Source organism: Littorina saxatilis, linkage group LG12, assembly GCF_037325665.1.
Source record: "Littorina saxatilis isolate snail1 linkage group LG12, US_GU_Lsax_2.0, whole genome shotgun sequence".
NCBI classification, from domain to species: domain Eukaryota; kingdom Metazoa; phylum Mollusca; class Gastropoda; order Littorinimorpha; family Littorinidae; genus Littorina; species Littorina saxatilis.
The window spans coordinates 9089113-9117066 of record NC_090256.1 but is presented as its reverse complement, the minus strand read 5'-3'; the positions used below and the strand labels follow the sequence as shown (position 1 = coordinate 9117066).

At 40.8% G+C, this 27954-nt stretch overlaps 1 protein-coding gene across 1 annotated transcript; it reads right to left on the bottom strand.

The window, feature by feature from the left end:
- Positions 1–1391: 1391 nt before the first annotated feature.
- On the bottom strand, positions 1392–14216 carry LOC138981198 (DDB1- and CUL4-associated factor 10 homolog). The gene is made up of 7 exons (XM_070354037.1): positions 14133–14216; positions 13421–13641; positions 10584–10697; positions 9881–10078; positions 8269–8569; positions 6643–6702; positions 1392–3028 (listed from the first exon to the last, which is right to left on the bottom strand). Exons 2-7 carry the CDS (start codon positions 13615–13617, stop codon positions 1844–1846), a joined length of 2055 nt encoding a protein of 684 aa, XP_070210138.1. The 5' UTR covers positions 13618–13641; positions 14133–14216; the 3' UTR covers positions 1392–1843.
- Positions 14217–27954: the final 13738 nt, after the last annotated feature.

Below are 27954 nucleotides of genomic sequence, written 5' to 3'. Positions count from 1 at the left end.
AAAACTATTCATCACTGCAGCCAAAAAAGATTTAAACTTCTGTAAAATAAGCACACATTTCTATCAAATTTTATTCACATAGGATAACTTCTGCTAAAGACAGTCAAAATTACCTAAAACTTGAGAGTCTGAATCCACAAATTCCTCAGACACCCATCCTTCATTCCCAACATCACCTCTATCCTCTCCCGTAAACAAAAAGTAATAAAATAAATGGTAGGAACTAAACATTTCACAACATTTGCACATTTTTCATTTTCACTGTTTGCGTAATGCCCAGCAAAGAATACAATAAATGCAAGCCCAAAACACCTCACAAACGTATAGTACAAGTACACGCTTTCACATAAAATTCAGTGCAAACACAAAGCTTCCATTACGTAGAAAAAACACTCGCATACCAGTCTGGCAACACTCAACTAACGATGTTTCATACCCTGTTGTGGAGAGAATAGCATACATACCACTTGCAGCAAGTCATATTTGTAATCAATTTTAAAGAAACATTGTTTGGTATAATATGCTTGATTTTGTAACTTACTATTTATGCAACTCATGTTTTCATCTTTGTTAAAACTAATTTTCATGCCCTTCTGTGGAATGAAGATACCACTGCTTCCAGCAACAAAAATTGTTAATTAAGACAAACATCCATTATTACAACTACAATACTTGCTGCACACGTTTTTCATTTTTCTTTAAATTCATGTATAGCCAATTATCAAAGAAAGCACCAAATTATACTATTTTACATGCATGGGTGTTACTGGGAAAAATCAAAAAACCTGAAAGGCAGGGGTCCAAAATGCTCAAGTTTGAAAGAAAGTTTCTGGACACCGACGAAACCAAATCATAATAAGCAAGATGGCGGCAAATCCAAGGGAGCGAACCGAGAAAGCACGCGAACCGGTGTCAAAAGTCGTATCGGAACCGCTGCTCGTTATTTCAACTTAGCGAAACGAAGCTTTTTTTTTGAAAACCCGGAAAACCGGAATTTCCGGCTTCAGATTTTTTCAAAAACCGGAAATCCGGCAAAAGCCGGAAGAGTAACACCCATGTACATGTACTTTTTATTTGTGAATGATAACAAAATTGTAACGTGGTACTAGTAGCCTGTTCGTGCAACCTACTGCACTGGGCAAATTTTCGTAAAAAAATCATTTGTAGCCATTGTGAAACAAAGTGCCAGATCATTCCGTTTACTTTTATTTATATTTTATCAGAAATGCTGTTGTCATGGTACTGGTAGCTGGGAAGTTCAACCCTTTGCTTTGGAAGAAGTTTCTGATAAATAATGCTTTCACAAAGCTTGTGTTCCCCATCACAGTGGAACACCTCTTTAATGACTTTTAGATCTTAGACCCCCCCCCCCCCCCCCCCCCCCCCAAACCTAAGACCTTGCTATTTCAGATGATCTTTTTATATAATCTGTAAATATATATCCATTTCAAGCCTCCCTTCTTTTATAAAGACCTGACTTGTAAAACAAATTGTAAGGTCTTGAAAGTGGGTCCCGCTGTACCTGGACCTTGCTAAGAAATAGCTTTAAAGTGGGGTCCCGCTGTACCTGGACCTTGCTAAGAAATAGCTTTAAAGTGGGGTCCCGCTGTACCTGGACCTTGCTAAGAAATAGCTTTAAAGAAAATAACTTGGAAAAAAACCACAATAATCCAAAGAACTCAAGCCCAACACCAGCTAGAAGCATGGCATTGTATACACATGTGCAGCACACTAGTAGAATGTCTTTCACACCATTTCAGCATAAAATGACCATGCATATCACTGCCTCTACAGACAGGAAGATTGAATAAAGGGTTTCTCTGTTTGTTGAACCAAAAGTCCTTCAGGGGCAGGGTGTGAGAAAAGCAATGGACCCATCCCGACTGCCCGACACAAACAAGGGATGCGTTGGTGAGAACCTGGTCGTCAAGACAACCTGAGGGTGCATGCTGATTTCTCGCAGTTCATGGAGACTTCGACTCTTCCTCGCCACAGGGGGGTCACAGTCACACAACTCTCGACACTGCTTGTCGAACGACAGCAGCCGAATCCCGTTGCCCCAGGGCGAGACGATCAAGCGACCATCTGTGCTGAAACACTGTTCTTTGATGAAACCGCGGCCCACATTCGGCTCCTGCTTGGCGTAGATCAGTCTTGGTTTGCTTTTGAACGATTGACTGTTCCGTCCGTTGAACACCTCAGCCGGGTAAAAGAAATTGATGCTCCCCAAGGTGTCAAGGTCCACCATGCGGTGACGTGATGGCCGCTCTTGCCGCTGGCTGATGTAGTGAGCGGCCCGCTGTCGCTGTTCCCCGTTCAGGTTACCTGAAATTGTGGCTTCACTGGGCATGTCCACGCTGCTGCCGCTGCGACTTCTCAGTGAGATGAACTCACCGTTGAAAGGCCTGGGCCTCTGAGTCGACATGAAGTAATTGTACATGCTGTTGTCGGAGGTCACCAGGCCACGCCTCGAATGCCTGCCGTGCGGTCGGCCCCTGAGGCGTGCCCTACGATTAAGGGTCCAATGGTTGTTGTTCAGACGGGGCCTGCTCACTGGAGGGACCCTGGGAGTATCACCCCTTTCCTCATCTCCATCCTCCTCCTCCTCAGAGGAGATGACATCGCTATCGCCCATGTTGAAGAAAAGCTCAAAGTCATCTCCAGAGGACGTTTCCGCAGCAGAGTCTCCCGGAGACGTAGTAACCTCATGCTCCCCCTCCCCATCCTCCTCCAGATCCACTGAATCCTCTCTCTGCACTGGTCGGACGGTACGATGAGACGCCACCCGGAAACCTACCCTGGAAGACCTGGCAAAGCGAGATCCAGCAGTGGTTCCAATTCCGCGAGCTAAGAGCGGGTCGGTGCGAGCGCTGGAGTTGCCCTGGTGGAGGGGGGAGGGGGAGCGCGAGGAGCTGGAGGAATGAAAAGCGCGGAACCCTCCCTGGTCTGCTGCCAGTCCCTCCCCCTCCTCCTGTTCCTCTTCACTGCCGTCCACAGCCTGAGAGTGGATGTCATGCACGCATGTCCACTGCAACACACACAGAGATAAGAACCAGATGCAAGGCCAGACAGAGCAACACCCGAGTCACTCACTTCATCAAACACGTCTACAGTGGAACCCCCCTTTTAAGACCTCCACAAAATCTGAGTAAATCCGGTCTTAAAAAGGAGGGAGTCTTAAATTGGGGGTAAATTTACACAGGTTCTGAGCAGAAAGTCTAAGAAAACAGGGTCTTAAAAGGGAGGGAGTCTTAGATTGGAGGGGGGGGGTGTTATGAAGGTCACTGTAGTTTAATCAGCTCACTTTCAACTTTCAAGAAAAGAGAGTTACTTACAACCGGACTATCTCAATTAGCGAGTTGGAAATATCACAGCTGAGATGGTTAAGGAGTTGCATATTTCTTTAAAGTTGCAAAAATGTCAGAATGGGTGAATTCACGGCAAGTGGATTCCACTGTACCCATCAACCCGTTAATCAAAACAAATTAACAGACACACATGTGCAAGGAAACACAGAACATATATATCTACACATGCATGCACAAATCACAATGGCACCTTGCCAACAATCCCGAAAGATTGTAGTTTACAGACAAATATTAATCAAGTAGAAGTGCAATGCCAAGGCACTGCATACCCCCTGCGAAGGACAAATCGCCTCTCACTCTCTTGCATTCTCACACACACACACACACACACAGATACACACACATGTACACAAACATGCACACACACAAATACACACTCAGGTGCACACACCATTTCACAACTACACACACACGCACACAAACACACACACACACAACAAAAAACACGCAAGCACGCACACAAACACACACATACACCACCCCACACACACATACAAACACACACCCCTTTTGAAAGGCAGTAGAGGCTCAGGGAGAGAGAGAGAGAGAGGGAAGGAGAGAGAGAGAGGGGGGGGGGGGGGGGAAGGGGGGAGAAAGAGAGAGAGATAGAAAGTACTTTAGACACAAACATACAAAGAGAAAGAAAAAGTGAGAGAAGCCACACACACACACACAACAATCATGCACACACACACACACACACACACACACACACACACACACCACTCATGATCACAAAAACACACACCCACAAGCACTTAGACATAACCTAAAAAGGTTCCAAGCGGCGTAAAAATTCCTGATTCCTGACATACACAAACACCCTTATACACATACAAACACACACACACACACACACCACTCATGAACAAAAAACACACACCCACAAGCACTTAGACATACACAAACACCCGTATACATATACAAACACACACACACACACACACACACACACACACACACACACACACACACACACACACACACACACACACACACACACTCTCTCTCTCTTGCTTCTGTTTCTCTCTCTTACACACAAAGTGACACACCGTCACACACTCATACACACACAACCGTGCACACAGACATGCAAAAACACACACGCCACGCGCAAGAGAAAAGCCCCAGAGAGGGGATGTCTTCACGATGCATTGACGTCAAAATATCTTGACGTTGTTTACTTGTTTACTTGCGCAAGCATTATGCGGTAGTCTCGGGAATGCGTTGGATCAAAATCGAATTTGCTGTATTTCAGGACTTAAACTTAATTATGATAAAACTTGTAATGTTTGGGCAGGCAGTGAACGAAATAACCCTACTCAGTTTCTTCCACATAGAAAAATGACTTGGAATCCAGAAAGGTTTAAGATCCTTGGACTGTGGTTTACAAATGATTTGACAAAAATGGCAGAAATGAACATGATGGATAAGTTCAATGAAGCCAAGAAATTATTCAATATTTGGATGAAACGTTCTAGTACACCGTTAGGCAGAGTTGCAATATTGAAATCATTAATACTGTCAAAACTGGTCTATTTGTGGATTCTGCTTCCAAATCCACCACACAATATGATTCAACAGTTGCAGAAGATGTGTTTTGATTTTGTTTGGGACGGAAAAAGAGATAAAGTGAAAAGAACTATTGCAGTACACTCCGTGCAAGAAGGAGGTATATCTATTCCAAATATAAAAACATACATTATGTCTTTAAAATTATTGTGGATGAGAAAAATTTTTCTTGGTCCCAAGTGGAGGGAAATTCTCTTGCGCAACTGTCCGGAGGTTGAATCAGTCCGAAATTTCGGACCCAAAATATTAGCAAGAACAAATGTCAATCCTTTTTGGAGAGATGTTTTTGAAGCATATTTGGAATATTATGGAACATTGGAAGTTACAACTAAAGATGAAGTTCTTGCAGAACCTCTGTTCTTCAACAACAAGTTTAAAATTGGTAATAATTCCTTTCATTATAAAAATTGGTCAGACAAAGGTGTTTTTTATGTGAAAGATTTGTTACAAGAAAATGGAGTGTTTTTGGATGTGGAAAGCTTTAACACAAAGTATTCACTTTCTGTCAATTTTTTGGAATACTATGGATGTATTAATAGTATAAAATCATACTTGCTCAAACATAACACTGTTGTGGAAGATAACCAATGTATGCCCTGCATAAAGGCTATTAACTGTATTACAAAGGATTCAAAAGGATCTAAGGTGTTCTATGACGTGTTGATAGGTAAAGCTTGTATTCCAAACGCATGTACAAACTGGGAAAAAATACTAACACAAACACCAGTTGAATGGCCAAAAATATTTAACGTTACTAGGAAAATTCAAGAAACAAAATTAAAGTGGTTTCAGATAAAAATAAATAACCGAATACTTGTAACAAACTCAGTCCTTAAGGAAATGAAAGTTGTTAATAGTAATTTATGTAATTTTTGCAAAGTTGAAAAAGATTCGATTTACCATTACTTATGCAAGTGCCAACATGTCAGAACCTTTTGGGCTGAGTTTGAACAATTTCTAAAAAGGAAATGTGACAACTGTATTAGACTAAACCTTACTGATAACTTGATACTTTTTGGTTTTGACAGTAACATAAAGACAGATCAAGGCTTTGATTTCATACTCTTGAACGCTAAATTTTTTGTTTATAAATGTAGAATCAATAACATCAGACCATGTTTACGTGTATTTTTGAAAGAATTATCTTATCTACATAAAATTGACCAATATGTTTACAGTATTCATATGAAACAATATCAGTTTACCCTTAAATGGGCTCCATATAATGCATTATTAGCTGCCATATAAATTATGTATTATGTTGTTTTGTCAAATATTTATGTACCTTGAATTGTTTGACAATTAATTCATGCATGCCTGAATAAAAAATGTTGAAGAAAAAAAAAAATCGAAGAATTGGTCGACACCCAACGTATTACCGTTAGTATGTTCCCAATGTTTGGTGAACTTCCATCACCAACTGTAGCCCCAGTTAGATCACTAAGAATCCTTCTTTATCATGTGTTATCGGGAAGAACATTTCTCAAGTTGAAGTCAGTATGAAGTTCGTAGGGTACCTCCAGCTTGGCTGGAATAATGATTCAACAGCAAACACTGCTCATTAATTATGACTCAATGATCAATCAGATATGCCAACATTGGCAAAGCAAATGCATAAATAAACAAAAGAAACAGAAAAGCTTCAGAGAGGGTTCAAATGATGAACAACAGAAAGGAAAGCAGAGGTCAAATATGTACATACCTCAGTAGCCTCATCTGCACTTGTGTTTCTGGATACTACACACCAGCCCTGGGGGTGAACCTGAAAATCAAATGTTTCAGTTTCACGAAAAACACAGGACACAATCTTTCACAACTTTGCTCCCAAACATAGCAAAACAAAAGCTCAAGCTAAATTGACACCAAACATACAGAAACAAAAGCTCAAGCTAAATTGACACCAAACATACAGAAACAAAAGCTCAAGCTAAATTGACACCAAACATACAGAAACAAAAGCTTAAGCTAAATTGACACCAAACATACAGAAACAAAAGCTCAAGCGAAATTGACACCAAACAAGTAGAAAAGATCAACAATAAATCAAGAAGATGTGCAATGCCAAGCACTGCATATCAATCAATCAATGAGGCTTATATCGCGCATATTCCGTGGGTACAGTTCTAGGCGCTCTGCAGTGATGCCGTGTGAGATGAAATTTTATACGGCCAGTAATTGCAGCCATTTCGGCGCATATTTACCTTTCACGGCCTATTATTCCACGTCACACGGGTATAGGTAGACAATTATTAACTGTGCCTAAGCAATTTTGCCAGGAAAGACCCTTTTGTCAATCGTGGGATCTTTAACGTGCATACCCCCAGCCAAGGACAAATCTCTCTCGCTCTCACATACACCAGGCATGGGAATTGAAAAAAGTAAAAAAGGATGAAAATGTGTAAGTAATATCAAAGTCAAAGGCGCCTAGCCTCACTTGGGGGGCACGGAGGCATGCCCCCCCCCTCCGGAAAAAGTTTTCTCCAAAGAACCCAAATTGTGCAATTTGGTGTCATCTGAGCTCCAAGTTTGCCATTAAATTCAGTTTTGAGAACCATGTTTGCCTCCCCAAATTATTTTTTCAGCGGAACAAAAATAATTTAGGCAGAAATTTGCCTTTCAACGAACAATTCCCATGCCTGATGCACACACACACACGCGCCTACCACTCATGCCAAAACACACACTCACACGCACATAGACAGGCAAACACCATTATACATACACACACACACACACACGTACACACACACACACACACACACACACACACACATACACACACACACACACACGTACACACACAAGCATGTATGCAAACACACACAAGCCACGCGCGCGAGAGAAAGTCGCAAGAGAGAAGATAACGTCATGCTTCATTGATGTCAAAACATCTTGACGTCGTGAGCATATTGCCGTAGTCTTGGAAATTCTACCCAAACAAAGCAGCCCTGGGTGGCGATGGATCAAATATCAAAGAATTGGTCGGCACCCATCGTATTGTAGTTACTATGTTCCCAATTTTTGATGAATTTCCATCCCCAACTGTAGCCTCTGTTAGGTCACAAAGAATCCTTCTTTATCATGTGTTATTGGCATGAACATTTCTCAAGTCCATTACAGTATAGTGTGGGATAAGTAAATGAATAAATAAAAAAATAAAAATAAATTTAACAAATAAATAAACAAATGAAAGTGCTGATGATAAGAACTGACTTGGAAAATATGACATTGCTCTTTATTCAGGGATGGGATAAGATAGATTAATTCAAACGAGTGTCTTAATGAAGCTGTGTGAAGAAATCGTTCAATCTTTCACTCTTAGTCTTACCTGCAAAGAAGCAACAATCTCAGCTTTATTGTCCTCAGGGAAATCGTTGACCATTTCCAAGCGGTTTCTGTCCCGCGTAAACAGGGTATTAAAGTCACACGCAGAGCTGTCATTGGACACTGAAAGCCCCGCCTTGTAGCAGTCCATGTCCACGTCCAGACGGGCCAGGTCAAGGTCATGGACCAGGAGGAGATAACCCCGAGACGTGGAGATGACTAGTTTGGAGTCGTCGGGGGTCAGCTTACAGCGCATCAACCCCTCGATGTAGAATACACGCTTGCACTCTTCTTCTTTGGAGTAGCTGCAAGCGAAGAAAGGCGCATCCATTACTCGAAACAAGCAGCACTTTACAATAAGACTGAGAGTGCCATGTACATTTTAGGACTTTGCTCCAAATGGCAGACGAAAAACTCATGAAGATGTATTACACTAACATGAGCAAAAGTTGTACGTGTTTTAATTTGAAAGAAATAATGTGCACAAAGAGTCTTAAGATGAAGCTCAGCTGCCACCTGCCACCGACCATCGCCCCCCTTCCCCCCCCCCACCCCCCCCCCCCCCTACAAACCATCCGAAACCACCTCTCCCAAGACCCAGGCCCCCCAGCCCAAACAATCATCAATGGATCCACAGCCCAAACAATCATCAATGGATCCACAGCCCAAACAATCATCAATGGATCCACAGCCCAAACAATCATCAATGGATCCACAGCTCAAACAATCATCAATGGATCCACAGCCTGCAATTCTATCCTTTACTACCACTACCAGCATCACTGCAAGTAATCTGATTATGGCGATACACAGACTGTGAAAGGGAGATAAATCTACTCTCACTGAACAACTACACAATCTTTCATGTAAGAAAACAAACAAACAAGACCTTTTACAACAAGAATTCTCATCCATTGACATTAAAATTAAACAGTCCTTTTCGAGAAAAGAAAAGAAAAAGGAAGGAAAAAAAACTCCTGTGTAAAATGACCTGGACTGTCCCCAAAACAGGAAAAGGAGCTCGGAAATCAATCAATCAATGAGGCTTATATCGCGCATATTCCGTGGGTACAGTTCTAGGCGCTCTGCAGTGATGCCGTGTGAGATGAAATTTTATACGGCCAGTAGATTGCAGCCATTTCGGCGTATATTTACCTTTCACGGCCTATTATTCCAAGTCACACGGGTATAGGTAGACAATTATTAACTGTGCCTAAGCAATTTTGCCAGGAAAGACCCTTTTGTCAATCGTGGGATCTTTAACGTGCACACCTAATGTAGTGTACACGGGGGGAGGGTTCGGACACCGAAGAGAGTCTGCACACAAAGTTGACTCTGAAATAAATTTCCGCCGAACCTGGGATCGAACTCACGCTGACAGCGGCCAACTGAATACAAATCCAGCGCGCTACCAACTGAGCTATATCCCCGCCCCAAATGAAATAATAAAGAGCACAAAGCATATCTGTGATTATGTTTAATCATTGTTAAGAAATTGTATGCATTAAACAATCTTCAAAGTCTTCTTTTAATAATCTTTTTGACACAGGCTGGGAAAATATCAAATATTCTTCACATTCTTCATACTCTCCACTTTCATTTTGCCTTTCACTTACTTGTTGATATTCCATGTGTACACGGCACCATCAAACCCTGAGGTGACCAGCAGCCCCAGGGAGGACGCATACTCGATGTTCTTCACCCAGTTGGAGTGGCCCAGAAAGGAACGCACACTGTTCTTCAGGAAACGGAGGTCCCACAGTATCACTGAGGTGTCATCCGAACAAGTGACAAAGGAGCGAGTGTCCAGGAATCTACAAATTTGCAAACATTTGAGTTTAAATACATGCATATATATCAGTCCATACTCAGAAAACACCAATGTAGTCGATTAAAGATGGGTTAAAGGCAGTGAGGATGTGCTCCTTCCTCAGTGAGTGTGAGTGAGTGAGTGAATGAGTGAGTGAGTGTGAGTGTGAGTGTGAGTGTGAGTGTGAGTGTATGAGCGTGAGTGAGTGAGTGAGTGTGAGTGTGTGAGTGTGAGTGTGAGTGTGTGTGTGTGAGTGTGAGTGTGTGAGTGTGAGTGTGAGTGTGTGTGTGTGAGTGTGTGTGTGTGAGTGTGAGTGTGAGTGTGTGTGCGTGCGTGCAAGCGTGCATGCGAGAATGCATGCATGCAAGCGTGCGTGTATAGTACCTTGTTGATGTTTTTTGTTTTACCCTACTGTAGAGTAACTGGCCCCATGCTTTGAGTGACAGAATAGTGTCACAACATCTTTGCTGAAATTAAAAACACCAAAGAGCATACCAAACAGTCCATACCTGACACAGTTGACACAGTCATTGTGTGCTTTTTCACGAGCATTAATAAGCCGGTAGTTGACTGGGTCAAACACTAAGAAACTTTTCCCCTCACAGGCAGCTACCAGGACTGATCTAATAACAAATAATAAACAGAATTTGTTTAATGTACATTGAATAAAAATGTATATTCTATGCTGCAATATTCCATACATTATACAAAATAAATTAAATCTGCTAATAAGATGCATTTCAAGGAGCACACTAAGCTTATGGGTATAATGGCTAAATTAAAATGTTTTTAAAGCAATGAACAACATGTTGAAAAAGGGCAAGACATTTTAACCCTACAAAGACCATTAGAGAGTCCTCCAACTTTGACAGTGAACTTCTGGTAAACAACTCCAAATAAAAGAATAAAACAAGTCGCGTAAGGCAAAATTACTACATTTAGTCAAGTTGTCGAATTCACAGAATGAAACTGAACGCACTGCATTTTTTCACCAAGACCGTATAGCATCGTCAGTCCCCCTGCTCGTGGAAAAGGCAGTAAAATTGACAAGCCAGTACAGCGCGGTAGTGGTTGCGGTGAGCAGGATAGCACACTTTTCTGTATCTCTATTCTTTTTAACTTTCTGAGCTTGTTTTTAATCCAAACATAATCTATATGTTTTTGCGTATTTGGACTCAAGAACCGACAAGGAATAAGATGACTTTACTTTTATTATATCGATTTCGGAAATTTAATTTTAGTCATAATTTTCATATTTTTATTTTTCTGAGCTTGTTTTTAATCCAAATATAACATATTTTAATGTTTTTGGAATCAGCAAATGATGAAGAATAATATAAGATGAATTTATTTTTGGATCGTTTTGTAAAAAATAATTTTAATTACAATTTTCAGATTTTTAATGACCAAACTCATGAATTAATTTTTAAGCCTCCAAGCTGAAATGCAATGCCAAAATCCGGCCTTTGTCGAAGATTGCTTGACCAAACTTTCAATCAATTTGCCTAAAAAATGAAGGCGTGACAGTGCCGCCTCAACTTTCACAAAAAGCCGGATATGACGTCATCAAAGACATCTATCGACAAAAAGGAAAATCATCTGAGGATATTATACCTGGGAACTCTCATGTGAAGTTTCATGAAGATCGGCCCAGTAGTTTTCTTGGAATCGCTCCACACACACACACACACACACACATGCACACACACACACACACATATACACACACACACACACATACACACATACATACACCCCCACCCTCGTCTCCATTCCCCGTCTATGTTAAAACATTTAGTCAAAACTTGACTAAATGTAAAAATAAGAAAGGAATGTTGTTGGAACATTTAATTATTGACAAAACAAAACCTTACATTCACAGATCTATATATAGTGACCCAGCGTTCTTTTGAGTGCACAGACAAATAGTAGTTAGACAAAACTTATCAGTAAGCGTTATTAGGAAAGTCTGGGACAGGCTGAACTTCTTTAACCCAGTGTGGGACTTTCAGTGGGGCGACCACCCCCAACCCAGCGCGTCCCCGGGTGGCGGATAGGGGAACGGACTTCAGATATAAAGACCAGCCGCTTGCGGCCGCGGACCAAACTGGCGGAGTGGGGTAGCAGGCGGCACTGCTACCCTCTTCGAAATGCTCCATCCCCCTTCGACGGGACTCATCTAATGCGACTATGGGCGCATTAAAACCCTTGCTCCGGGTGGGATCCCGGCAAATCCTCCCCCTGTGCTCTCAGGGTAGGACGTACGGGCCATGAGCTAAGGGTGAGGCAACCCCGACAGAAACCTCGAGTGCTGAAGACGGAGGTACTGGGCTGCACGGCGCACTCTAATAAACCATGGTACCACGCATCAACGCCAACCATGACAACACTCATGGCGCTCGCCCACACGGCGAACGCAAGAAGAAGAAGAAGGAAAGTCTGCGCAAAATCCTTGCCAAGTCACGACCGAGTTGAGCAGCGCTCAACTGAATTTTCGAGTCGCGGCTAAATCTTTCCTAAATCAAACCTAAATTGTTGTAACCGTTCACATGGCAGACTTTTCACCAACTTGGCCTCAACACGGCGAACGATTTCAAACCAACAAAAGTTGGAGAAAAGTTGGTTTAAACTATGAAAGTCTACTATGTGAATGGCACGCACTTTAAGATGTTATTAACTCTTTTTATAAATCTGTATGTATCGATTGGACATTGGATTTCCCTTCTTTGAGCCATGTGATGTCAGAGGCCTACAAAACTTCATATTTCCGCGTTTCAGGTTGACCGAAACTTCAAAGGAACTACAAAACACACGTCATATGTTTGATTGCATACATGTGTGTGTGCTCGTTCAATCGTCAAAACAACAACAAAGTCAGAACATGACGTGTGTTTTGTAGTTCCTTTGAAGTTTCGGTCAACCTGAAACGCCCAAATATGAAGCTTATGTGTTTGATTGCCTGTGTGTGTGCTCGTTCAATCGTCAAAACAACAACAAAGTCAGTACCTGAAAGGAATTCGATCGATACATAAATGTTATTTGCGTTTTTGATCAAAATATGACATTTTACACAGATCTTGACAGTCATTGTTCACCTCGAGTTCACCTCGACCGCTAGCGCGGTCTCGGAGAACAATGACTGTCTCGATCTGTGTAAAATGTCATATTTTGGTCAAAAATGCAAATAACGTATAATGTTTGGGAGTGCATGATCCAAGTGGAAGTCTTTTTTTTATCGGAACATCAGGATGAATTCCCAACCTTGGGTAATAAAGTATTCTGTGTTCTGCAGAAAGATTTTAAAACATTACAAAAAAACTATGAAATAAAAAAAAATTATTATCACCCATCAGTGGCAAAGTCGAAGTTAAAAATGCCTCCATATGAGCCTTTATCGGAAGCAGTAGTGGGATCCCAAAAGCTCTGAATGTCGACCGAACTGTACAGCATCTTGGAGACCCGATCTCTGTGGCCCAGCGGGGGTTGAACCCCTATCTCTCGACTCTGCAGCCATGACAGGTGACCTCCCTGTCCCTCCCACATCCCACAGCCTTGACGGTGTAATCTCTGTGTGAATTTTAAAGTAGCATTTTACATGTATACAAAAATGTGACATTTGGCATATTCAGAATGTACACTCTTTAATCATTTTTTTCATAGAACAACCTGTCCATACCATCTAACTGTCCTTCTTACTGGCTCCCATCCATGTGCTTCTGATTTTTAACCACACCCTTTTTTGTCAGTCATGTCATTGTCACTCCAAATTCTTCTCAAACGACCTGAATCACTGACAGCGCTGAGCTCACATTTTTTTAATTTTATTTTTTATTCTTACGTATAGAAACAGATAACTTCTGCATACTTCGTGCTATGCGCCTTAAAGAACTTTAGCTATGCGTGTTCTGTGAATACGCAAAAAAAGACAAATTCTCCATTATCTGTAAATTAATGTAATTTGCTTGCAAACTTTAACTCTGAATTGAATGTACTTATGCACCTTTCAAAAGAGAGAGACAAGAAAGACGTTCAATATTACAGCCAGCCAACCTGTTTACCTTTGGTTAATTCGCCATGGGCAGCAAAAAAGTAAGTTTTGGCTACGATGGCCGATGGAAAGTTGACGGCACCGGAAGCACTGGTTGTCCTCCTTGGCAAATTTTGCTGACTAGAATTACTTCCCGTGTATTGCTGAGCAACTCGACAATGCAGTCTTAGTGGGGCTCGTATGTTGCAGACGCACTCATAAATCATTCACATCTTGCAACAAACATCATACTTTGTGGTATTGTTCCTTATAATTATTTAAGGGATTTCAGATACAGAGCCACTTCAGAAATCGTTTTTTTTGTCTTTGATAGGGAATAAAAGGCTGCATTTACAGCAGACGAAATTCGTACCAAAAGCGCTCAGCAGTAAATATTCCCAACTCAGCAAATGTAAAATTCAATGGTTTACCATGCACCAGAAGTTGTCTGCTGATAACACATGCATGACATAAATACTCTTATGGGTATTTTTGTGTTCTGGTATTTAATTTGATCGTTTTTAGAATTTTATATATCCGCAGCATGAAAATTCAAGATGGCGGCCTCCGCAACATTGCGTGTTTTGATTTGAGCGAAAACAACGTTTCTGAAGGTAAGTTTTCAAGAATACGCATCCATTCACCAATGTCACATCATTTTACTGTTTAATTCTCCCCTGGGGTCTGTTATTCATCGGGTGAAGCGCTGAAATGCAGAGTAATCTTGCAATAGCTCATCAAGCTGGATTGTGATGCTGATAGATCTAGATCTATCTGTTGATTACAAGTAAGGAAATCATGATCGCCACGCTGGTGATTTTAAACAGATTAAACGAACTTTGAATAAAAGGCGAGGAGAAAGAGATTGTTCATGGTATGATAAATGATTAGTCCTGCCTACGTTAAGGACTTCCATAAGGTGGGGAGGGGTAGAGTCAAAAACTGAGTGAGGGTAGGCCAGATAGTAGGATGACCAGCTGGAGATAAAAACACTCCACTCCCCATGTCTTTACAGTTTTGTGATCAAACTTTCAAAGACGGTAGGTAACAGACAAAAGCATACAGTGTATGCTAATCAAATGAGATAAGTGGTTTTGAAAAATGAAGAGGTACCGCTCTTTGAGTTTTACAATTTTGGTTTGTTGCTTGTTTCTCATCCTTTTGCTTATTTTAAGTTGACCGTGCATTGGTGTGAATTTTATTTTTACAGGATATATACAAGAGTTACACCACATGCCGGTTCCTGGGAACAAGCGTTCTGCATTTATTCCGGTGCCACAGAAGGGAGCCGATTTCACTAGTACTACTGTATCAAGGTTTGTTACCTAATACATCTTAACAGTAAAAAAATTTTATTTGTATTAATTGGAACATGTTTGCACATCATTTGTAAGCGACCTCTGTGAATTTGATGGGTTTAACGTACGAACCCTCACTATGGTCAACATTCTGTTAGCGACTGTTTGAAGCGAATAAATGTAGCGGTCAGAAAGATTCCAGAATCAGTTGGGTCACTGGAAACTGTGTTTGTTTGTTTTTTAACCTGAAACAGTAAGAATTATCCGAATTCATGAAATACAATTTTCTTTCATTTTGGTCTGTTGTGTGAAGACTTGCTAACCCGGCTTTGACCGACTCTCTGAGATAGTAAACATTATTCAAATACATTCAAATAAAAATGTCACTTTTCATCTTTTGTGTGAAGGGTACCACAGGCTGATTTCCTGCACCATGGATGTAGAGGAGGCCAGACAGTCTGCTTCTCATTCCAGCTGTGTTGCGTTTTTTTCTGCTCGTGAAGTGTATCGCCACATTGCCAAAGCCATTGGCCAAGAGAAGTCACCCTGTCTGCCCATTTTGCATAGCCTTACAGGCTGTGACACTATGTCGTTCTTCAATGGTATTGGGGAATCAGAAGGCTTGGGAAGTATGGCAAGCATTTGAAGACGTCACTCAAACTTTCTTCAGGTTGTCTGCTCCTCTTTGTAAGCTGAGTACCACTGACAGGGCAGCACAAGAGCTTTTTGGTGTACATTTGTAGGACAAAACCAGCAACGTACTGGGTGTAAACAGTGCTAGACGGTACCTCTTCAGTAAAAAGAGCTGCCAAATTGACCATAATCCCCTTACAAGTGAGGTGCTGCTGCAGGACATGAGATTGAGAAGAGCCATCTACCTATTAGACTTCCAAACTCTGTGGGCTGGCAGTTCAAGGCTGGAAAGTGGGAGTCATTCTGGACGAGCTTTCAAGAGGTATCCAGCGTGTGCCGAGAACTCATGAGGTGTGCCTGCAAGAAGAGCTGTACAACAAAACGCTGCAAATGCTGCTAAGAAGGACTGCAGAGCACAGCTCTCTGCAAATGTGCTTGCATGCCTGTGAAAACTGTCAGCATCTAAACTGTGCAAAAATATTATTGCACCCATTTTCATACCCCAACTCAAACTTTTATTCCTGTGTCATTTTATTCAAACTGTCTATGCCATTAAAGGCTCGCATCTTCGCTATCTGGCACATTTTTTTTAACATCATCATTTACGCCGTCAAAATAAGGATACCCTTGACGTGACAAAGAGATGTGACAAAAACTTCGGGTACCTTTTAAAAAGCCGACGACAATTCCTGAGGCACAACTGGGTCACTGTTGTATACGAAGAGAAAGTCAACTTGATTATCCATCCAGAACAGGTTGTTTTATTTCGTCATCTTGCATATTTCTAGTGTTGTGCCATTGTACCTACTGATGTATGTGTCGATCTCACGGATGAGATGTTTATGTGTCAAATTTGAGGGATACCCAAGTCAACTAAAATCCATGTATTTTAGCAATGACCAAGTGGGTTGCGTTGAAACTTTCAGGAATGTGTGTCTACGCACGAGGCGTAGTTCAACCGTTTGAGTACACTTTCAAATCTTAACGAAATAATATTTTAAAAACTGCCACAGGTTTGTTGACTTACATCCCACATATTTTTGACTTCGCATGTATATATGATAACTCCGCCTGGGACGGTCCCAAGCCCGGCTGAAAAAGGAGGAGGGTTGGGCGTGGGGCTACCTACCCCACCCCGTAAAAAAACCCACTAGCTACAGAAACGCCAAGAAAGGCGGCCTATACCCCAGACGGGGTCACAGGCGTAGGACAGGACATGTATATATGACAGATGGTTGTTTCAAGTACTGCCAAAGTTTCTTTTGAGTATAGACACTTGCCGGAATGTGCTAGTTGTGTAAACACATGAGAACAAACAACGTTTTCGAAATACAGCGATTATGAATTTTAGTCGACTTTTGAGTTGATACATTACATTTTTATCAGTTTTATTTTGGGGGTACCCTTATTTGGGCGGCGGTCAAATAACCCATGTAAAGGCCACCTTTTATCTTAAAAGTGTTCCAGTTAGCCAAGTTGAGTGCCCTCAATAGCATACATTGAATATAACAGCACAGGAATGAATGTTTTCGTTTTGGTATGAAAATTGGTGCAATATATTTATTTTTGCACAGTTTAGGTAATCCACAAATTCTTCAACCCTGCCACCCACACCGTCCAATCATTCTCTGCACCAACAATACATGTATTGTTTTGTTTAAAAATGTGTTTGTGTTAGTTTCTATTGCAAGAGAATGTCTTGTAGCATCAAAAATGCCTAAATACCCTTTTATTGGCGGCCATTTTGAAAATTGTAAAAAAACTACTGATTTCTTAATTTTTTCACGGTGGCTCTGTATCAGGTTTTGTTAAGCAAAAGCAAATGTCCATTTACGCCAAATTTGCTGTTAATCACATGAAGTGAAATATGCCTAACATACCCAACCGTTTACACTGGCGGCCATTTTGAAAAATTGTTTAAAAACTACCCATTTTTATATTTAGTCAAGTTTTGACTAAATATTTTAACATCGAGGGGGAATCGAAACGAGGGTCGTGGTGTATGTGCGTATGTGTGTGCGTGCGTGTGTGTGTGTGTGTGTGTAGAGCGATTCAGACTAAACTACTGGACCGATCTTTATGAAATTTGACATGAGAGTTCCTGGGTATGAAATCCCCGAACGTTTTTTTCATTTTTTTGATAAATGCCTTTGATGACGTCATATCCGGCTTTTCGTGAAAGTTGAGGCGGCACTGTCACGCCCTCATTTTTCAACCAAATTGGTTGAAATTTTGGTCAAGTACTCTTCAACGAAGCCCGGGGTTCGGTATTGCATTTCAGCTTGGTGGCTTAAAAATTAATTAATGACTTTGGTCATTAAAAATCTGAAAATTGTAAAAAAAAATAAAAATTTATAAAACGATCCAAATTTACGTTTATCTTATTTTCCATCATTTGCTGATTCCAAAAACATATAAATATGTTATATTCGGATTAAAAACAAGCTCTGAAAATTAAATATATAAAAATTATTATCAAATTTTTTTTTTCGAAATCAATTTAAAAACACTTTCATCTTATTCCTTGTCGGTTCCTGATTCCAAAAATATATAGATATGATATGTTTGGATTAAAAACACGCTCAGAAAGTTAAAACAAAGAGAGGTACAGAAAAGCGTGCTATCCTTCTCAGCGCAACGAATACCCCGCTCTTCTTGTCAATTCCACGTGTTCTGTGAGTTCGACAGCTACTTGACTAAATATTGTATTTTCGCCTTACGCGACTTGTTTATTTTTCGCGATGGCTCTGTATCAGGTTTTGTTAAGCACATAAAACTCTTCATATTTGCTTAATTTGGTGTTTGTTGCATGATTTGAATGATTTTGCAACATAGGAGCCCCACTATCTGCTGCTAGTACTGCCAATGGCAGAGACGCTTGAGTTGAGTCAGCCAGGCTAAGCAGCCGTTTGCAGGAAAAGGAGGGTCGTCACACCCTGCCCATCGTCCCAATTGTAAAAGTAACAACAAGTCGCGTAAGGCGAAAATACAATATTTAGTCAAGTAGCTGCCATTTTTCAGCAAGACCGTATACTCGTAGCATCGTCAGTCCACCGCTCATGGCAAAGGCAGTGAAATTGACAAGAAGAGCGGGGTAGTAGTTGCGCTAAGAAGGATAGCACGCTTTTCTGTACCTCTCTTTGTTTTAACTTTCTGAGCGTGTTTTTAATCCAAACATATCATATCTATATGCTTTTGGAATCAGGAACCGACAAGGAATAAGATGAAAGTGTTTTTATATTGATTTGGACAATTTAATTTTGATAATAATCTTTATATATTTAATTTTCAGAGCTTGTTTTTAATCCGAATATAACATATTTATATGTTTTTGGAATCAGCAAATAATGGAGAATAAGATAAACGTAAATTTGGATCGTTTTATAAATTTTTATTTTTTTTTACAATTTTCAGATTTTTAATGACCAAACTCATAAATGAATTTTTAAGCCTCCAAGCTGAAATACAATACCGAAGTCCGGGCTTCGTCAGAGATTACTTGACCAAAATTTCAACCAGTTTGGTTGAAAAATGAGGGCGTGACAGTGCCGCCTCAACTTTCACGAAAAGCCGGATATGACGTCATCAAAGACATTTATCAAAAAAATGAAAAAAACGTATGGAGATTTCATACCCAGGAACTCTCATGTCAAATTTCATAAAGATCGGTCCAGTAGTTTAGTCTGAATCGCTCTACACACACACACACACGCACACACGCACACACGCACGCACATACACCACGACCCTCGTTTCGATTCCCCCTCGATGTTAAAATATTTAGTCAAAACTTGACTAAATATAAAAACACCACAAGAAAGCGTAGAGAACATCTGGAAGAATAATTTTGTAAAGTTTTACCGAGAAACACCTGATCACTACCCAAAATCCGCGTTGAACCGTGACGCGGTGTGGTGAAGACATAAAGTACTCTCTCAGTAGACATTTAAATAAAAACAAGTCGCGCAAGGCGAAAATACAATATTTAGTCAAGTAGCTGTCGAACTCACAGAATGAAACTGAACGCAATGCCATTTTTCAGCAAAACCGTATACTCGTAGCATCGTCAGTCCACCGCTCATGGCAAAGGCAGTGAAATTGACAAGAAGAGCGGGGTAGTAGTTGCGCTAAGAAGGATAGCACGCTTTTCTGTACCTCTCTTTGTTTTAACTTTCTGAGCGTGTTTTTAATCCAAACATATCATATCTATATGTTTTTGGAATCAGGAACCGACAAGGAATAAGATGAAAGTGTTTTTAAATTGATTTCGACAATTTAATTTTGATAATAATTTTTATATATTTAATTTTCAGAGCTTGTTTTTAATCCAAATATAACATATTTATATGTTTTTGGAATCAGCAAATGATGGAGAATAAGATAAACGTAAATTTGGATCGTTTTATAAATTTTTATTTTTTTTTACAATTTTCAGATTTTTAATGACCAAAGTCATTAATTAATTTTTAAGCCACCAAGCTGAAATGCAATACCGAAGTCCGGGCTTCGTCGAAGATTACTTGACCAAAATTTCAACCAATTTGGTTGAAAAATGAGGGCGTGACAGTGCCGCCTCAACTTTCACGAAAAGCCGGATATGACGTCATCAAAGACATTTATCAAAAAAATGAAAAAAACGTTCGGGGATTTCATACCCAGGAACTCTCATGTCAAATTTCATAAAGATCGGTCCAGTAGTTTAGTCTGAATCGCTCTACACACACACACACACACAGACACACACACACACACACACACGCACATACACCACGACCCTCGTTTCGATTCCCCCTCGATGTTAAAATATTTAGTCAAAACTTGACTAAATATAAAAAAGACGCGCCAGTAACCAGGTTAGGTACTTTTTTTTAAACAATAATTCGGCAGATGACTGAGCTGCCACAAAAATATGTTGCGACTTTTGTTGGTACCCAATATCTGACTCAGTGCCCATCATCCCCGTGTCATTTCAACACATTTTCTATGCCATTAAAGGCACTCGACTTAGCTATCTGGCACAATTTTCGGATCCTGACAGATTTCTTTCACAGGGGTCACGCGACCGCTGCTAAAATGAGGGTACCCATAAAATCGAACTGACAAACAAAATCAGAATAGGCACAATGTGGCCACTGTTACACACGAGGAAAAAGACAAATCAACTGATCATCTATCCAGACAAGCTGTTTTGTTTTGTTTAACTTTTTTGTGTATTTTCTGTGTTTAGCCATTCCTACCGACACACGCTGCGCTCACGCATGAATGAGCATCGCTGTAGCACAGCAAGATAATAATTTCAACTTTCAAAATGTTGTACTTTTTTGTAAAATTTACTGAGTGCGATTACATACAGAATGCCTTTTTGCCTGTCCACTGTCATCTTTAGAGTCAGTAATTGTAAATAAAATGTTTTTAATAGAAAGTTCCCGATGTGTTTTTCGTAAGGTTGTCAGCATTACCATCAAATATAGGGGAAAGGCTCCTAATATGGACCGGCTCCTAATATGGACCACCTCCTGTTCTGACAAACTAACGGCGCTAGAGCGCTCAAAACAATTTCATTCGCTTTATTCACCCTCTCTGGATAAGTTGCTCATGTCAAAACAGTTGCAGAAACACAAACCTCAAAACCGTCAGGCTTTTTCGCTTTTCTTCACTTTTGGCAGCGTTCACTCTAAATTTGCCGCCTAAAACGGACTCGTTTCTGTCCACAGCCAAAGCTTTTATAACACAAAAATTGCTATATATGACAGCTAAGACAGTATTTGTTACATTTTAACAGTGTGTACCCCGAGTTTCTACTGCAAACAAAAAATAATAGCAAAACCTCAAAGTATGTGTGAGTCCCCTAATATGGACCACCTTCAACAAATCGAAGAAAATGAAAACTAAAGGCATTTTAATTAATTCATAAAGAAGCTTGCTGAAAATAATCTATAACTAGCCCTCAAGATTTCAAAAAAATATAAAAAATAGTCTTTTTTTTGTGAAAGTTGATAATTTCACTTATTTTCACTTTGCTTTTGATAAGCTTCTTTAGTTTCCTGGTGTGCTTCAAATAATACACTCATCAACCCGAAACAGCTAAATCTAAAGCATATTTGAATTAGTCTGACTTGCACACTAAGTTGTATCATGTTATTTTGAAGTATAGGGGGCTTTTTACAGTGATTCGTGAAGGCCGCTTCACTGGTCCATATTGGGCGCCCAGGCTCCTAATATGGACCTTTTGTGATTTTTTCTGTATTTAAATTTTGCTGAAGGTCTATCAAAGCTATTTCACTCTAATTAGGCCTAACGGTTAAACTAAGAGAGAAGGACTACCAACCACAAAATGAAACTTCTTCGTAAGAAAACAAGCTAGTTATCAGCAATAAACAACAAGTCGCGTAAGGCGAAAATACAATATTTAGTCAAGTAGCTGTCGAACTCACAGAATGAAACTGAACGCAGTGCAACGCAGCAAGACCGTATACTCGTAGTCCACCGCTCACGGCATAGGCAGTGAAATTGACAAGAAGAGCGGGGTAGTGGTTACGCTATGCTGCATAGCACGCTTTTCTGTACCTCTCTTCGTTTTAACTTTCTGAGCGTGTTTTTAATCCAAACATATCATATCTATATGTTTTTGGAATCAGGAACCGACAAGGAATAAGATGAAACTGTTTTTAAATTGATTTGGAAAATTTAATTTTGATAATAATTTTTATATATTTAATTTTCAGAGCTTGTTTTTAATCCGAATATAACATATTTATATGTTTTTGGAATCAGCAAATGATGGAGAATAAGATAAACGTAAATTTTGATCGTTTTATACATTTTTTTTATTTTTTACAATTTTCAGATTTTTAATGACCAAAGTCATTAATTAATTTTTAAGCCACCAAGCTGAAATGCAATACCGAACCCCGGGCTTCGTCGAAGATTACTTGACCAAAATTTCAACCAATTTGGTTGAAAAATGAGGGCGTGACAGTGCCGCCTCAACTTTCACGAAAAGCCGGATATGACGTCATCAAAGACATTTATCAAAAAAATGAAAAAAAACGTTCGGGGATTTCATACCCAGGAACTCTCATGTCAAATTTCATAAAGATCGGTCCAGTAGTTTAGTCTGAATCGCTCTACACGCACACACACACGCACACACACACACACGCACATACACCACGACCCTCGTTTCGATTCCCCCTCGATGTTAAAATATTTAGTTAAAACTTGACTAAATATAAAAAGTGGTCCATATTAGGGGCCCTTCCCCTACTGCCGGTGTCACGAACTGAAAACTCTGCCTGAACAATCCCTCTCAATACGGTCAATGCACATGTGATAACATGGGGAGATTAATCAGGTCGTGAACAACCTATCCCTAACCCTCACCCTAATCCTAACCCTAACCTATGGTTCGATCGGTCAAAGGTCGCATTTTTAAGTCCAAGATTGGCGGCGCATGCGCATTGACAGCATTGAGAGGGATTGTAAATAAAATGTTCGTGACACCGGACCTGTCAGTTTGTATTTATGGTCAAATTCAAAATACCGTCCTCCAGTAGGCCCCTATGGTTGTCACAATGAAGAAGCAAGTTTCATCAGCATCCCGGGCAAAATGTCAACATTAAACTCTTGTGTCGTCTTTGCATCGGTGAGTACAGTAATCCTTTGTTTTTTAACTTTCTTTCTCGTAGTGTAAATTGTGTATGAAACTAACCCGGATTCTCTGTAGCGCAATAAGCCAAAAATAGATCATAGCACTAAAATGTATTATCACGAACTAAATTACCTTCTGTGCAATTGTTGGATTGCACTTGACAACCGGAACCAACAAAACTTAATATAATCATCATCAATCAAGAAAATATTACGCGAAGCTGTCTTTACTTCTGTTGGTGTGACACTGAATTTCGCACACATTTTTTAACCCCGGTGTCTCATGCGGTCATTGTCCAACTGAGAATAGACAAGGAGGTAATACAGTTATATTATTTGATTGTGTAGGTAGAGAAAATAGTCTTCTTTTATTACACACCAGAAACATCTCTGTTATGTTAATTTTACAGTTACCACAATCAAAATACTAATTCTCAATCATTATTAGACAACCTGTAATTTGACTTTTTCTGCGTATGTACAGGCTGCTTGCCAAGTTGTGCCTATTCTGAACTTTTGTCGAAACCTGTGATTCGAAGAGTGTGCCAGATAGCTATGGCATGGACAATATGAATGAAATGATACTGGAATGAATGTTTTAGTTGGGGTACGAAAAATGTCGCAACAATGTTTTTGCTAAGTTTAGTTTGGGACAATTTTGAATAGGGAGGAATGTAAAATTAGGTCTTGTTTGCTATTAACGGTTGGGGTTTAAAGTTCAGGCTGGGCATTTGGGTGAGAATTATAAACATAAAAGCTTTCATGTACAAGTATAGTCATACTCAGCCTATTTTGGTACAGTATAGTTGTGGCTGCCTGCACCCTCCCGGCCTCTCTCTCGCCCTCTCTCTCTCTCTCTCCCACTCTCCCTCTCCTCCCCTCTATCTTTCTCTCTCGCTCAGGCTCTCTCCCTATCTCTCTCTAGGGTAGGGTGGAGAGGAAGGTAGCTGATCGATTAATGAAAAGGTTATGCCAGCGGAACCCACAAAGTTTTTATTGACGTACGTTGTGGTTTCGTTTCTGGTCTGCTTCAAAAACGGAAAGTGACACGTCGACGATTTTGGTCCATTGACTGATTTAGTGCGTTCCGTTTTTCCTCGAACCCGTGTAGCCAAATGGGTTGAAGAGACGGTCAAAATCGGGAACCAATCCGTTTTCCCATAAAATGAGAAACAAAATCGTGTACCCCTCCCCCCACCCCACCCCCGAAACACACACACACACACACACACATACACACACACACACATACACACACATACACACACACACACACATACACACACATACACACACACACACATACACACACATACACACACACACACACACACACACATACACACACACACACATACACATACACATCCATACACCTTCCCAACCCTCAACCTCATCCCCGCTATATTTTTTACCCAAAAGTCAAGTTCGTGTTCCATATTGGAAGAAATGGCCCCAATAATTGATGGATATTTTAGTCTTTGGACAGATTTAACGTATTCCGTTTTTAAACAAATCCCCCCAAAATCGTTTGAAGGCCACTAACCCTCTCCGCAGCATTACAGGAAAGTCGAGTTCCTGTTCCATATTGGAAGGAACGGCCTCGTTAATTGTAGACTATTTCGGTTCATGGTTGATTTAATAGTTTCTGTATAAAGGCCACTGAACATTATTCATGACCAAAAGAGCCGTGTTTCTGTAACGTGTATACTAATTTTAGGAACTGTTCACTTTGGACTTTTTCCAGCGTAGCCTTTTTATTGTACGCGTGACGATAATTATTTATTGCAGTTTAAAGTGAGTCCTCTTTCGGAACAAACCTCGAGGAGCTTTCTATATCGAGTAAAGTCAGATGCATTGCCGAATTGATATTTATAAACAATAACTCAAACTGGCAAATAGGTGCACAGAGGTCAAATGTGCATTTTAGCCTACTTGGTGTTCTTGTTATCCGAGTTGTCTGATTTACTTCAAAATACATGCACGGGTGGTTTTAGCATTACAAAAATAGTGTGTTTGTTTGTTTTTTGTTGTAAGACTGACTTGGCAGCCAAATGTCGCCTTAGTTAAGGTCTCTGGTCTAAATATATGACTTTTGTATTGGGGATATTTTTTGACGAACCTGATACTGAACCTGAAACTTTTCAACACTCCAGTCAGCAAACAGTCTTAAGGGCAGAATATACCTGCGCAGTTTCAGCGGCACACACGACGCACTGCATATTATTGATGCTGCGATATGGATTATGACGAGTACGGGATGGCCTGTTTTCCTTTCACACAACGTGTCGCGGGCTGGGATAATCTGCAGTGCGTCGTCTGTCCTGCTGAAGTTACATTGGTGAGCGTCAGGCCTTATTGGTGTTTTTCCAGAATACACGCGTTGAAAGCCCTGCGTTTACAATACTTTTAAACCCTTCGAGCTGTTGAGAATAGCTATATAAATGTTCTATTATTATTAAAACATACACAATTTGTTTTAAATATTTGTACGCAGGAAAGGGAAAAACGCAGGCTGCTGCACATCCTTGACATCCGACATCTCACTTTAAGCTACTGATTTTCAAGCACTGTCTTAGATTAGTAATCAGTCGTTACCGTGGTTACGAAATATATCTCCTGCATATATACCTAAGTATACTCAGACTTTAGATGACGAAATGTATGCCTATATGTAGGCATCTATGTATCTCCACCGGGGGGTCATTCTGGGCTAGCCTACTTTGACCGGGAGGTCATTCTGGGCTAGCCCAGAATGTACCCCCCCACCCACCCCCCTCCCCCAACCTGTGGAGATACATAGATGCATACATACGAGGTTGGTTAATTTGTTGGTTCAGGTTGCACCAGATCGGACAATTTTTTTGTTTTGATCCAAATTAGTTTTCTTAACTCAACTTTTGGAAGGTGTAGGCTAAAAGGGGAAGTTTCTTGTCTGACGTGCTTGTCGCAAAAGTATCGCAAAGAGGATTTCTGCAAGGGCGTTTGTTTCCTGTGGCAAACTCTGACTTGAGTTAGTATACCCTGCACGTCGCAAAATATGCGACAAGTGCCTACCCATGCAAGCTGCTAATATTCTTTGCAAAAGTAAGTCATCCGTCGTTGGGCTGGATGTAGCGGAGGTCGGCAAAACTGACTGCTTAGCTGTTTACGTCGACATGAAGCGCTGAGGACAGCTCCAGTCGGACCATGAGAAGCAGAGCGAGGTGGAGGTGGAGGGAATGCTACGATCGATGAGCTTGCCTGTCGTGTTCCACTACAAGACAGCCTGCCAGGGAAACAATCTTCCCATCCCGGTGCAACGATGTCATCTTGGCCCCGTAGTCATATTACCCCCTCGATATAATATACTCAAGACTGAAATGTTGTTTCCTGGTAAAATTAAAGCAGTGAAATTATTTAAGGACGAAAAGCATGTCAGTTTCTTGCATGTGAAGAAAATTGGTGGTGAAATGTAATAGGTTTCACCCCAAAAATCGATTTCTTCGAAAACATGTACCGAGTGGTTACGTCCCTTGAATGAGAAGGGAAACGTTTTAGGATGAATCAAATTTCTAAGTTAAATACAAAAAGTTGGTTGGACAAATTTGGCCCCATGAATGTAAGGTACCCAAGGTCGCTCATCAGTACTATCGAAGGGTGTTTTTTTGTTCAGTGTGGAGTTTATACAAGATCAACGAGGCCGAGAATCGTAATAATGACCACGGGGCCAATGATGTCATCGTCACACCGGCCTCACCCAGAGCCACCCCTGTCTTCCTCGCGTCTCCCCTATACTCTCGACTGTCAACCTAATCTCTTCTCTCTCTCTCTCTCTCTCTCTCTCTCTCTCTCTCTCTCTCTCTCTCTCTCTCTCTCTCTCTCTCTCTCTCTCTCTCTCTCTCTCTCTCTCTCTCTCTCTCTCTCTCTCTTTCGCCCAGCCCAACTATCACTCACCTCATCCGCGCTCCACCAACCTCTATCCTCTCCTCTGTGCCCCCACACCCCAAATTCCCGCCGATAAAATTACTCACACATACTCTCATCTCAATCCCCCCTCCCACCCCAGCAAATAACCCCGAACCGAGCTTACCCAGCCTCCAACTACACTCCTACCCCCCTCGTTCTCGCTCCTCCCGCCATCACCAACTACACTCCCACCCAGCAACCATCAAAATCCACCCCCCCCCCCCCCCCCACGCTCCCATCACCAACCTTTCCCAAAGCCCATCCCCACCGTTATCCCAAACTGTGCCACCCACCTCATCCTTCTTCCTCTTCTCCCAAGAGCCT

Excerpts from the sequence above, each read along its gene's own strand:
- LOC138981198 (XM_070354037.1), bottom strand. The coding sequence starts at position 13,617 with ATGTGGGAGGGACAGGGAGGTCACCTGTCATGGCTGCAGAGTCGAGAG. Across the intron at positions 10,079-10,583 it reads GACTGTGTCAACTGTGTCAG|ATTCCTGGACACTCGCTCCT; the intron begins GTATGGACTGTT and ends GCAAATTTGTAG. Across the intron at positions 8,570-9,880 it reads TACACATGGAATATCAACAA|CTACTCCAAAGAAGAAGAGT; the intron begins GTAAGTGAAAGG and ends CTTCGCTTGCAG.